Source organism: Tiliqua scincoides, chromosome 3 (genome assembly GCF_035046505.1).
Source record: "Tiliqua scincoides isolate rTilSci1 chromosome 3, rTilSci1.hap2, whole genome shotgun sequence".
NCBI lineage: Eukaryota > Metazoa > Chordata > Lepidosauria > Squamata > Scincidae > Tiliqua > Tiliqua scincoides.
Genome location: NC_089823.1, coordinates 152485206 through 152498685, shown reverse-complemented (window position 1 = coordinate 152498685; position 13480 = coordinate 152485206). Strand labels below are relative to the sequence as shown.

At 43.6% G+C, this 13480-nt stretch overlaps 1 protein-coding gene across 1 annotated transcript in view; it reads left to right on the top strand.

Annotated features, from left to right (window-relative positions):
• CDH23 (cadherin related 23) overlaps positions 1-13480 on the top strand; it is a 453381-nt gene that overhangs the window by 426107 nt on the left and 13794 nt on the right. The window contains exons 52-58 of the mRNA XM_066621404.1: positions 922-1041; positions 3630-3807; positions 5836-6047; positions 7148-7342; positions 10123-10233; positions 10776-10905; positions 12605-12868. Of these exons, the coding sequence (XP_066477501.1) occupies positions 922-1041; positions 3630-3807; positions 5836-6047; positions 7148-7342; positions 10123-10233; positions 10776-10905; positions 12605-12868 (1210 nt within the window). The remainder of the gene's footprint in view (positions 1-921; positions 1042-3629; positions 3808-5835; positions 6048-7147; positions 7343-10122; positions 10234-10775; positions 10906-12604; positions 12869-13480) is intronic.

The window sequence follows — 13480 nt, the reverse complement described above, 5'->3', positions numbered from 1 at the left end:
CCTGAGCCATATGCTTTAAGACAAACCATAATTATTCAATGTTAACTTCACCCCTGCCAATAAAACACACTGGATTTCAACATTTTGAGTTTTCAACAATGCCATAAAATGATCGCAATGAGGAAATACTGTCATTTTTATGCACAGGTAAGCAACTCATAACAAACTGAATTTTGCAATGAATTGGGTAGAGACAGTGTGCCGTGTGTTGCTCACCTCTACCCTATATAAAACCGATTTTTTTTTCAGCGAGCGAAAATGTACGAAATATATGATATGGCCCTCCTACTAAAAAGTTGGGAGACCCCTGATACAGGGGACCATCTGAGCATATTGCATTTCATACTTTTAAAATCCTACAGGGCACATTCCTAACCCACTTTCCAGCACTGCCATAAGGGCAATGCAGCTCCTAGGTAAGGGAACAAATGTTACCTTACTTTGAGGAGGCCTCCGTGAGTGCACCCAACTGCAGGATGCAGCACACGTCGCATTGGCACCGCTATGCCAGTGCTGGAAAGTTGGTTAGGATTTGGGCCTTAATTCGCTCCTGTTTGTTATATTGTGTCCTACTGTATCCACTCATACATTTGTGTCACAACTTTGCTACACTCACCCTTGATGCACAGCATGTTTTATGGACTCTCCTAAGACACAAATGCCAGAACTGAGCATAGGACCATTGGTGCAGATATATGGTCTGCAAATATCACATCTAGGTTAAGGAGATATTGCCTAAATGACTTCATCCTGCTTGCCAAGCAGGACAAGCAATAAACTCGGTCTTGCCAGGCATGCTGGACACAGAAACTACGGTACATTCAGGACTCCCAGTTATTTTGACTTTACTGCCGCCACAATGGTGCCATAAGTGCTCATGAATGCATCCGATAATTTTCTGAAGGTCTTTGTGTATTCCAGGGCGATGTCTACATTCTATCAACCCTGGATCGAGAAAAAAAAGATCATTATACGTTAACTGCTGTGGCCAGAGACAATCCAGGGGACATTTCTAGTAACCGCAGAGAGAACTCTGTGCAGGTAAACTAGTGATAAGGAGATTTCAATATGTGTTTTAAATACTTAACCACAGAGTGATAACCAACATTACAAAAGGCAGTGTCCTTTACAAGTTTTGCTCACCTATATTTGCGCTTTCCAAAGCTAAGAAAGAAGACGGAGTGCTGCACAAGAGTTAAAAAGAAAAGTGGAGTCAAGGAGTACTAAAAGAAGCTTAATAAAGTTGTGAATGTGTGATAATTTAAGGCAGATGGGGAGCATAACATTAAATTTACATTACATAACATTACATTGACATTACATTTCATTACATTACATTAAATTGGAGGTCCAATCTCTGCAGAGTGCATGGAAGCTGTTTAAAACAGTAATAGAAGCCCAGGAGAAGTTTATATCGCAAAGGAAGAAGGGCTCGACTAAGTCCAGGGGGGTGCCCGCATGGCTAATGAGCCAAGTTAGAGAGGCCGTAAAGGACAAGGAAGCTTCCTTCCATAAATGGAAGTCTTGCCCTAATGAGGAGAATAAAAAGGAACATAAACTGTGGCAAAAGAAATGTAAGAAGGTGATATGGGAGGCCAAGGGAGACTATGAGGAACGCATGGCCAGCAACATTAAGGGGAATAATAAAAGCTTCTTCAAATATGTTAGAAGCAGGAAACCCGCCAGAGAAGCGGTTGGCCCTCTGGATAGTGAGGGAGGGAAAGGGGAAATAAAAGGAGACTTAGAGGTGGCAGAGAAATGAGTTCTTTGCATCTGTCTTCATGGCAGAAGACCTCGGGCAGATACCGCTGCCTCCTGAATAAGGATTGAGTCGGATAGAGGTTAAAAGAGAAGATGTTTCAGACCTAATTGACAAATTAAAGATCAATAAGTCACTGGGCCCAGATGGCATCCACCCAAGAGTTATTAAGGAACTGAAGAATGAAGTTGCTGATCTCTTGACTAAAGTACGCAACTTGTCCCTTGAAACGGCCACGGTGTCAGAAGATTGGAGGATAGCAAATGTCACACCGATCTTTAAAAAGGGAAGGAGAGGGGACCTGGGTATTATAGGCCAGTCAGCCTAACGTCTGTTCCAGGTAAGATGGTGGAATGCCTCATCAAAGATAAAATCTTAAAACACATAGACGAACAAGCCTTGCTGAGGGAGAATCAGCATGGCTTCTGTAAGGGTAAGTCTTGCCTCACAAACCTTTTAGAATTCTTTGAAAAGGTCAACAGGCATGTGGATGCTGGAGAACCTGTGGATACTATATATCTGGACTTTCAGAAGACATTTGACATGGTCCCTCACCAAAGGCTGCTGAGAAAACTCCACAGTCAGGGAATTAGAGGACAGGTCCTCTCATGGATTGAGAACTGGTTGAAGACCAGAAAACAGAGAGTGGGTGTCAATGGGCAATTTTCACAATGGAGAGAGGTGGAAAGTGGAGTACCCCAAGGATCTGTCCTGGGACCTGTACTTTTCAACCTGTGCATAAATGACCTAGAGACAGAGGTGAGCATCGAGGTGGCCAAGTTTGAAGATGATACCAAACTTTTTCGAGTGGTGAAGACCAGAAGCGATTGTGAGGAGCTCCAGAAGGATCTCTCCAAATTGGGAGACTGGGCAGCAAAATGGCAGATGCATTTCAATGTAAGTAAGTGTAAAGTCATGTACATTGGGGCAAAGAATCAAAACTTTACAGTTCAGTGTTATTCAAACTGTGCAGCGCGGCTCTTTAGGGAGACACCAGGAACTCAAAGGGGAGGTGCAGGATGTCCTCTCGCAGCGATACAGTCACACCGCTGGGCAGAATATAAGCCTGTCTTCTGCCCGTCGTCTGCGCTTTTTTTTAAAGCAGAAGAAACGGGAGTTGCTCAGCTGCGAGAGTGGCTGCTGCCACCCTGCCCTCTTCTCCCTCCACTCCGAGGCTGCCGCCTTCTGTGTTCGCTACATGTTGTTTCCAAAGCTGGACTAGATGGGCCCTTGGCCTGATCCAGCAGGGCTCTTCTTATGTTCTTATATATTCAGAAATACTGAAGACATTGGATGTGTCCGAACTAAGGAAAGAAAGGAGTAGACCAAGACTGCAAGAAAGAAAATTGCTACTATAGAAAAAAGGAAAGAGGCTGTGCAGTTAGAGACCAAAGTTCAATTCACTCCCATATTGTGGGAGTGTCACAACTGCTGCTCCCCATGTTGTTCTAGTAACATAGGAATGCAGGAGCCACACAGTAAGAGCAGCAGGATCATATGGGGGAAACCACATTGACATCAGTGGTCAAACGGTGGGGGGAGCAATACAACTAGGATCATTTCCTTGTTCACCCCACGCTTTCATCAGGGTTCCTGTTTTCCTACAGTACCAGAGAGCAACATGAGATGAAGCCATGGAAGAATGGTAGCCGTGCCACTGCCATTATGTAAGAATCTCTTATGTAGAAAAATAGATATCAAAAATATGGACCTATTACATCCAGGCATATAATATTGTTTGTGTTACCTTGACACATTCATTATTATTGCCTGATACTAAGGGGATGGGAGGACCGCTGCCGCCCAGTGTTTCAGTGTGGCCAGGGTCTTCCCAGCCCATGACCACATTATTGGTTTTCTTTGATGTCAGGTGTTGATTACAGTTCTGGACATCAATGACTGTCGCCCTCAGTTTGCCAAAAAGCAGTTCAGCACCAGCGTGTATGAAAATGAACCATCAGGGACTTCTGTGATCACAATGACTGCAACTGACCTTGATGAAGGAGACAACGGAGTCGTAACATATAATGTTGAAGGACCTGGAGTAGGTATGTAGCTCTATTAACAGTGTGTAAGTATGTAGATTATTGTAGAAAGATACTGATTAAAATATTAGAAATGTTCAAAGGCACAAAGCCTACTTGGCTTTTCTCCATACTACCAAAAAAAGTAGTCAATTTACATTACACAAATATGGACAATTGAAGCATATTATAATCTTTGCTTGCTTGCTTACTTAGCATTACTTATCAGTTTCATATCACAGTTGTTATGTGCAAAGCTCTTTGCAATTTTTTGTGGATTACGTTCACAGTGCGCTTGGAAGATAGGCAAGTATTCCCATTTTACTACTACAGTGCTAAAATGTATGTGCTGCTCTTGAATCCTGGAGACCACATTGTTCCTGTCTTTCTTTCCTGCTCTGTCTCTGAATCTTTCTTGTCTGCTGTACTGCAGTGACTGCTTATGGTATGAGGAACTGGGCAAATATATGTCCATATGACCTGTTCTTGGTAATATGCTATATGCATATGACGCAACATAAAACCCAACATACCCAACAAAGCAAATTATTCACCTTGATAGTTTTAAGGTGAATAATTTGCAAGTGCAATTAACTGCCATTTATCAGCAAAGTAATTTCATTCATGTTCATCCTTTGTTGTATCTCCTTCCTCTCGCTTTTTTCAACTTGAGATTGTAAGCTCCTTTGGGCAGGGGCCCTATTTTCTTTGCTTCTACTGTAAAGCATCTTGTGCCCGGCGGAAGTGTATAAGTAATGCAAATAAGTAATATTTATTATTGTTGTTGTTGTTATTGTTGTTGTTATTAACAACAGTATTTATATACCGCTTTTCAACTAAAAGTTCACAAAGCGGTTTACAGAGAAAAATCAAATAACTAAATGGCTCCCTGTCCCAAAAGGGCTCACAATCTAGAAAGATGCAAAAGAACACCAGCAGACAGCCACTAGAACAGACACTATTGGGGTGAGATGGGCCAGTTATTCTCCCCCTGCTAAAAAAAGGAGCACCCACTTGAAAAAGTACCTCTCACCCAATTAGCAGGGGTTATTACAGGATATGAGTGAACATGCTTTAGCTTACTCACTATAATATTTGAGGCTGCATAGTTTGAGAGAGTGGGATGAGAGAAGGAAACAACCCTAACTTTTGAAACTTGTATCCTATGTTCTGACATTCATTGACTTCAAAGGTTTAAGGAGAGAATTGAAAGAAACAGGAAGCGTACTCTGAGTTTTTACCCTTTCAGTACCATATCTTTACCTGTGCCTTTTATCTGCTTTAAAAATATGGCTGTGATTTCCAACATCCCATAGGAGTGACAACACTACACAACTTTGTTGTTCGTATTTGGGGCAATCCTGAAACCATGTCATTTGCTCTACAAATAAGATATTTATATTGCAGTAGTCTGTTGTCACCAAACTTTCATTATCTGGTTTCAATATATTGGTAAGATATACAAGCGTGCCCCTGTATCTGCGGCAGTCCGTTCCAGAACTGCTGCGGCAACATGAAACCACAGATACAGGTGAATGCTCCCCCACCCTCTGTTGCTGAGGGGAACAGTGCTCCCCTTGCCTCTGGAGGGTCCGCAGAGCCCAGCAGACGCCGCGTACATCCATTTGCGGCCTCTGCCAGGCTCAGACTGAGCCCAACAGTTAAAACCAGAAATTGCATTTTTTTAAAACTGTCAGGCTCAATCTGAGCCCGGCACATGCCGCAGACAGATGTCCATGGCCTCTACTGGGCTCACAGAACCCTTCAGAGGCAAGCGGTGCACATGGGAGGTGCGCACGGTGGATCCTGTAGACCTGATCCACAGTAAAAAGTGAATCCGCTGATATAGGATCCACGGATACAGGGTCCCCATGTAGTTAGGAATTGTATAGTTGGGAATTCAATGTGAATGTGTGCTCTGTAGTATGCTCCACTGACATATGAAATATCTTAATCTGCCATTGTGTTTATTCTCCTAACCTGTTTTTCATTTACACCATATGACAAACTATGAAAGTGCTATTTTGAAAGATATGTCTCTTCTATCCTTAGAGGCCTTTAAAATTAATAAAGACTCTGGACTGATAACGACTCGCAGGCGCCTGCAGTCCTATGAGAGGTTCAACCTGACAGTGTTGGCCACTGACAAAGGAAGGCCACCGCTTTGGGGGACTACTATGCTCCAAGTGGATGTAATTGACATCAATGATAACCGACCATTATTTGTCCGGCCTCCCAATGGAACTATCTTGCATATTAAAGAGGTAAATCAACTTTGATTAGCATTTTTGATGAGTACATCTTTTCCTAGCCAGGAGCATATCAGCTTAGTTTTCCATCTTCGGTGGAGTGAAAACAAGAGCAAGTTTCACCAGTTTATTCAAGAGCCACCCTTATCTGTCTAATCAGGCAGTATAACTGGGTACCTAAAGTCACCTGTAGCCTGAAGTAAATGTCATGTCTGGGATTGGATCTGATTATACAGGATGTCTCAAAAAATGTGCACACATTTTAATGAGCTCTAATTTACACATACTTCATTGGAGATAACGTGCAATACTCAAACATCTGAGGGAAGCAGTTGAAGAGATGTGTGGAACCATCCCAGCACACACATTGGTGAGTGTCTGCAGATCCCAGGTAGCCCAATCCTACCTAAATCCCTGAGCAATGATGCAGCGGTGCCAGCACGGCTTCTACTGCATCCCATGGGGGATTTAGAGGTCTCCTAAGGGTAAGGGGGCATTTGTCCCCTTGCCTGAGGGGAAGCCCCAGCAGCCACTATGGAGCAACTTGGACCTGAACCAGTGATGTCCCTGGTGCAAGTCTGTGTTGCACCATGAAGGAGAATCAGGCCTGGGAAGAGGCTCGGGATTCAGCATGTGCAACTGCTGATCACACCACTATCCCAAGCTTGATCTACTCTCCTCCCCATCACAGTCTCTAAAATGCAATGTGTACCTTCCAACATGTCGCTTCATGTTTCTTGAACTGTGAGATGTGTGAGCTTCCATTCTAACTGATATATTACACTGCTTGCAAGTAGTGAAGAATCTGCGTGAAAGTAATGTGTTAACTGGTGCTTATGGTATGAATTTCCTGCACAGCAGGCCCTCTCTTTAGAAGTTTACTAGTTTACTATTACTGCTTAGAGGCATTTGCTGCAAGACCTCACGCCATGATTTAGCAAGCCCTTGTATTCTGAGGAACGCTTTAGGAAGGAAGAAGAATGTGTATAAATGTGCAGAAGCAAAGTACTTGTTGTTTCCAGGACATGTAATTTTACCATATATTTATGTACACACCTGCTAAGTTACATCCTTGTAGTTTTCTCAGCTGAAACAGTGCTTATATCTGCAAACAGGAAATACCTTTGCGATCCAATGTGTATGAAGTCTATGCTATGGACAAGGATGAAGGTCTCAATGGAGCTGTGCAGTACAACTTACTCAAAACGGGTGCAGGGAATAAAGACTGGGAATACTTCACCATCGACCCCAAGAGTGGGCTCATTCAAACAGCAATGAGGTTGGACCGAGAGAAGCAAGCTGTGTACAGCGTAAGTCCTAGGTGTCAGTCCCTGATGAGACTTTCTCAGGCGTAGTCCAAATAATTATTTGCCCACATGAACCACAGTGGCTGAATGCTTTGCCCCCATTACTGAGGTTCTCAACCCCAGTCTTCCAAAAATATGACCATATGATGATATGGCACCCAGGCAGGCAACTTTCTCAGGGTAGAATAGCAAGTGGAACCCCAAAACAAGATGAGGGAAGTGGCAAGGCTGTATTAAACATATGCCTTCAATACAGACAAGATAGAGGGTGCTGTTGATGGGTTGTGCATGTGACTTGGAAAATGGTGTTCAGAGCTGCACTTCTTCCCAAGGGATCAGGTTAATAGATTGGGAGTGCTGAGAGATCCAGCCTTATCTTTGAAGGCCAATATGACTTTCTTTGCTCAAAGCATTTCCCACCCACTATGGATGATGGATGTATAACTCCTAGAAAGATACAATGTGAACAGAGATATCCATGCTCTGGTAGAATCCTGTATGAGCCAGTGTGAGGTTGTGTATTGTGGGGCTGCCCTAAAGATTACGCAGAAACTTCAGTTTGGTACAAAATAATGCTGCTAGCTTACTAACAAGGACAAGCCAAAAGTAATATATCTTACCAGTGTTTAAACAACTGCGCTGGCTAATGGTCCAAATCCGGATTCTATTAAAGGTGTGAATCCTCACATTTCAAGCCCCGACAGCCCAATCCTATCATGGGCTTACAGTGGGAGAGCTTGCAATCTGTCACTGTAAATTCTGGACTGATGGTGCCCTGCGATCATGCATACTGGGGCTGCCAGATTAAATGACTGGAGGCCCATGTGCATGACAGAAGCTCACAGAAGCACTGCCAGAGCAGGTAGTTTGGCAGTGGGGTTGGTGTGGGGAAGGAAGTGGGCCAGGAGGGGAGAGGAGGATCTTGGCAGCAGCCACGCACACTGAGATTCTATACCCCTTTCCTTGCCCCAAAATACCCCGAGTCTCCTTGGACTTATGCCAAGATTTAGAGCTTATGGACAATATTTTTACTTCCTCTTCTGGATAATCTGTCAGCATCACTATACAGGCTATGGGCTGGCACAGGATAAGATTGAGCCCTAAGTCACTTACAGCCCAATCCTAACACACGCTCGAATGAGGAGGCCAGCTGGTCCATATCCAACACGGCCGAATGCTTATGGCTGAATGCAGCTGAACCCAGAGCAAGGAAAAATCCTTCCCCTTACCCAGGTAGTGCCACAGCAGCCACAGTGAGGCTACCCGGACCTGCACCATCTCAAGAAGTGGTGCAGATCCAAGCAGCCCGGAGCTGCCCCGGATTGGGATTGCCATGCCCATGAGACCATCTGCTGCCCACCCTCCCCCATGCCAAAACACCTCCTTCCCACCCTCCTCACCCCCCAGATCCCTGCACTGGCCTGAAGCAGCCGATGCAGGCTTACCTTTTGTGCCAAACCCGCAGGGCTTGGGCTGGTCTCCCTCCTCAGATGGTGTCACAAAAGTGCTTTATGTCACTTTTGTGACACCCTTGGGCTGGTGCAAGGGACTTGCACCGGCCCATCATCATGTCTGGATTGCACCCTTAGCTACCCAAAGGACTGCTTTCTCACACATGAATCTGCTTGGGTTCTACAATTATAACTGGAGGTTCTTCTCTAGTTCCACCCCACCCACACCCATCTTTTGAAATGAGGCAGGTGGTAAACTGGGAAAGGATCTTCTTGGTTGTTGGCCCTGCCTATGGAATTCTCTCCCTCTGGGAAGCTAACCTGGCACCAGTTCAGATGATTTTTTTGTTGCTATGTGAAGACCTTGCTATTTGCCCAAGATTTTTAATATGTATTTTTAGATATTTTATGCTGATGATTTGTTTTATTGAGATTTTAACATCTTTTCTACATCTTTCAGTATTTTTACTGGCCTGATTCCTTATGATCTGCTGCTATATGCTCTTTTTATCTGACTTTTTATCTGACTACCTTTTTATCTGAATACTTTTTATCATATCTGTCAATGTATTATTATGTTTTTATCTGTTTGCTAAATCATGTTTTAATCTGTTTTTAACCATTGTAAGCTGCCCTGGGTCCCTTTGGGGAGAAGGGCGGGGTATAAATAAAGTTATTATTGTTGTTATTGTGCTGTTGTTGCCGTCTTGAAATTATTAATGATGTTTGTTTTCATATTTTTAAAATGAAAGCCTCTTTGAAAGTGGAATTCAAATATTTGTTTAAAGTAATAAAAGAGATTGTTGTTAACATTATACTGAATTGTTTGAAAACAAAATTTTAAACTGTAGGTCTATCCATTGTTCAGCTTGCAGCAGATTCACAGCATAATCCTATGTAGGTCTACTCAATAGTAAATCTCTCTGAATTAAATGAGACTTACTCCTAGGTAAATTTGTGTGAGATTGCAGCCTCAGGCCTGTCATTCATCTCTGTCTTTAGAAGCACTCCTCATACGTGTAAAAAGTTCAGCACCATAAAGTAAAGAAGAAATTAAGAAATGTATTGCTAGTATTTGTACAACTTATGCAAGGAACAGTTTACCAAGCCAGTTCTATTCCTGTAAAAACTATTATAAATCTAGAAATACCCAGATAGCAACTTGTGTTAGTTTTCCCTTTCTGACTCTGGACTAGTGTATTCCACTCTCCTTTCAGTGGAGGGAGAGTAGGGGGCAGAGAATATTATCTTCCTTCTAGAGCTTCTGTGCTTGCCAAGGTCAAGCCAAGCACATGGTCAACCTACTTACCTTGTGTGTGTTTTGTTCTACAGTTGATCATTGTGGCATGTGACCAAGGCCAACCACCATATGAGACCATGCAGCCCCTGCAGGTGGCATTAGACGATATTGATGACAATGAACCTGTCTTCCTGAGGCCGCCTGTAAGCAGGTCTATCCCTTCCCCTTCTGGACTTCATTGAAGCTATGGAGGTTGTAGAACTCCCTGCCCTAGGCAATCTGCCTGGCTTTCTCCCTACTGTCATACCTCCGTCTTCTGAAAGATTTTGAGTTTTATTCCAGCAGGCATGTGGTTTGACTGGAGGTTGATTGTCTTTTGATTGTCCCTATGTATTATTTTATCTGCCATTCTATGTTTTTCATGTTTTGTTATTTTTAGTTTGTGCTCTTTGGGCTGTTTTTTAAATGGATCAACTCCCTTGAGTGCCTGATGCAGAGTGGCAGAATAGACATTTTTCTATAAAATAAAGATTAATTTTATTTGTCTTGGAACTTGATATCATTTGTAAACTGATACCTGAAAACCATTCTTTGGTTTTTTGGCACTGTATATATAGTTCATGTAAATGGTAGCAGATAGCATTGCATAGTACAGTATTTACCATTTTGCTCTGTGACACCATGCTTGTTTATTCTTCCTCCATATAACACTCATTCTCTCTTTCCCTCCTGACCTCATCTGCAGAGAGGGGGACCCCCACACCAGGTTCTTTCTGTGCCTGAACATTCACGTCCTGGTACCATTGTGGGGAATGTAACTGGAGCAGTGGATGCTGATGAGGGCACCAATGCCATTGTGTATTACTTCATTGCAAGTAGGTTTTGTTTATCTGCCACATCTTTCTTTTGACACGTTTTGTACTGTTTTGTACCTATAATCATGGGTAAATTAGCAACACAGGACCCTATTCCAATTTATTCCCACAACTGAAAGCAATATGGGAAGAGCGTGCATGAGTGTGTGTGTGTGTGTGTGTGTGTGTGTGTGAGAGAGAGAGAGAGAGAGAGAGAGAGAGAAAGAGAGAGAGAGAGAGAGAGTAGACTGGAGAAAAATGTGGTTTCTGTACAACCATGAACATCATTGCAATACTTGTGTCTTTCTCTGACATAGTGTGTGTATTAGTTTATCCCACACTAAATTCTTAAGCATGGGAGGGAGTTGTAGAAGGATACCCTTGTTCTGAGAGTAAACAGCCTTCATTGTAGCAGACTGTCCAACCTTGCCTGGCCAAGTTATTCAGAAGACCCTGAGCCCTGCCTACCTTTATTCAATGACTGGTCCAATTTTAAGAACCTGTATAGTTTTTTTGTTTGTTTTGTTTTAAATACACTGTGCTCCAGCCCATTTCAGTTCAGGGTGCTTTGAGGTCAAGAAAACATCCCTCAGTTGACCTATTTTTCACTTCAGTGCCAGATCATTGGGGTATGCTAGACCTAGATCCCCCCCCCAGCTTACTGGCAGAAAGCAGTTTCTCCCATCCTCCCCATCAATAGGTGAGGTACCAGCTTGAATGTAGTGGCTCCTCTCCATCCCAACCTCAGATTGTATGAGGAGCTGCCACATCTGACCCCATTTTAGCAATGGGTTTGAGAAGATTGAAAGAAGAGGAACTGCCAACTGCCTTAGATTTGGTGGCAGCTTCTTCTTTCCCCACCAACAAATGGGCTTCCTTCCAAGGGCCCCAAGAGATTCATGTGGTAGCTCTGCCTCCTGCTCTTTCCACTGACCAATGGGAGCATCCCTTAAAGACCTCACAATGACTCATGAACCTCTGGGAAATGTTCCCATTTGTAGATGGGAGTGCAGTGCCAGGCAAAGTAGTGGCACAAATCTCTCAACCAACTCCTGCCATTGATTCTAGAATAGATGCAGTCAGGGGTCAGTCTGCCTGCATGGTTGTTCTGATGGGCATGGATTCCTAGCCGGTGCCCACCCTGACTGACCCTTGACGCTACCCCTGCCTCATCCCCAGGGCTCCCTGGGATAACTTACATTCTCTTGGATTCCAGATAGTGATCTCAGCTCCTGGCGGAACATGGTTCTTATGATGGTTGCTTTCAGATGCTCTATTCAATTTATGTCAAAGCTCTCACAAATCATCTTCAGTTACACCTTCCATTCATTATTTAAATTCTTAACCATTTCTTTTTAAGCATTTAAGACTTTTAGGGCGCAATCCTAATCCCTTATGTCTGTGTTTTCCAGCACTGACATAAGGGCAGTGCAGCCCTGAGGTAAGGGAACAAACATTCCCTTACTTTGAGGAGGCCTCTGTGAGTGACACTCAACTGCAGGATGCAGCACATGTCCCATTAGCACCGCTATGCCATTGCTGGAAAGAACTGACATAAGGGTTAGGATTGCGCCCTTAAGCATTTAAGATTCTATGACTGCATTTCAGGCACCTATTTATGGTTTCCAATGTCTTTTCCTATCATTAGGAAAAAAAAAATATGTCCCCTTTATAAAGGTACAGATTTATGTAAAAGCTGAATAGTATTTTCTTTTTCTAGCTGGTAACAGAGATAATAATTTCCAACTAAGTCGGGAGGGGAAATTGCAAGTGTTGCGAGACTTGGATCGAGAGAAAGAGGCTTTTTACTCCATCGTTGTCAAAGCTTCTAGCAATAGAAACTGGACACCTCCCCAGGGTCGCCGGGCAACCAGGATGCAAATCATGGATCCCAGCACGGATACTACCTTACAGGATGTACGAATCTATCTGGATGACATTAATGACCAAACTCCCCGGTTCACCAAGTCAGAATACACAGCAGGTAAGGATGACTGACAAGGACTGGAATGTGTAATTCAGGAAGCTGCTTTCCCTGAGACTTATTTCCTCAGCTTCTAATAGAGTGGGATAAAAGTGGCTATGAACTAAGATGTGTGTGATTTGGATAAGTTTGCAGCCAGAACAAGAAAATGAGATTCCATCATAGCTCTGCTGAATAGTAGTTTAATGACCCAATCCTATTTGAATGCCACATGAATGTCACACCGACACTGGCCTGACATCTGCGATATCCTAAGCCCATCCAGACAATACCACACCAGCATCCTAGTTATGCTGACACATTCTTTCCCAGCAACAATGACATTATCTAAGAAAACCTTGACACAGCCTGTCTCCCTTGCAGCAGTGTCCTGACATCAGCACATCATTGGCATGACAGTGACCCAACATTTGTGTGCCATTGGTGTGATGTCCAAGGAACCAAACACCGCTTGCACCCAACCCCAATGGTGGTGACTAGAGACGCACCACCAAAGCAAGCGCCTGCACAGAGGCATGCGCAAGGTCAGTGAGAGACCTGTGCTAGGGGATGAGCAGCACAACAACAGAAACCTGTACTAACCCTGAGGAGGTGCCCCAGGGATACCATGCA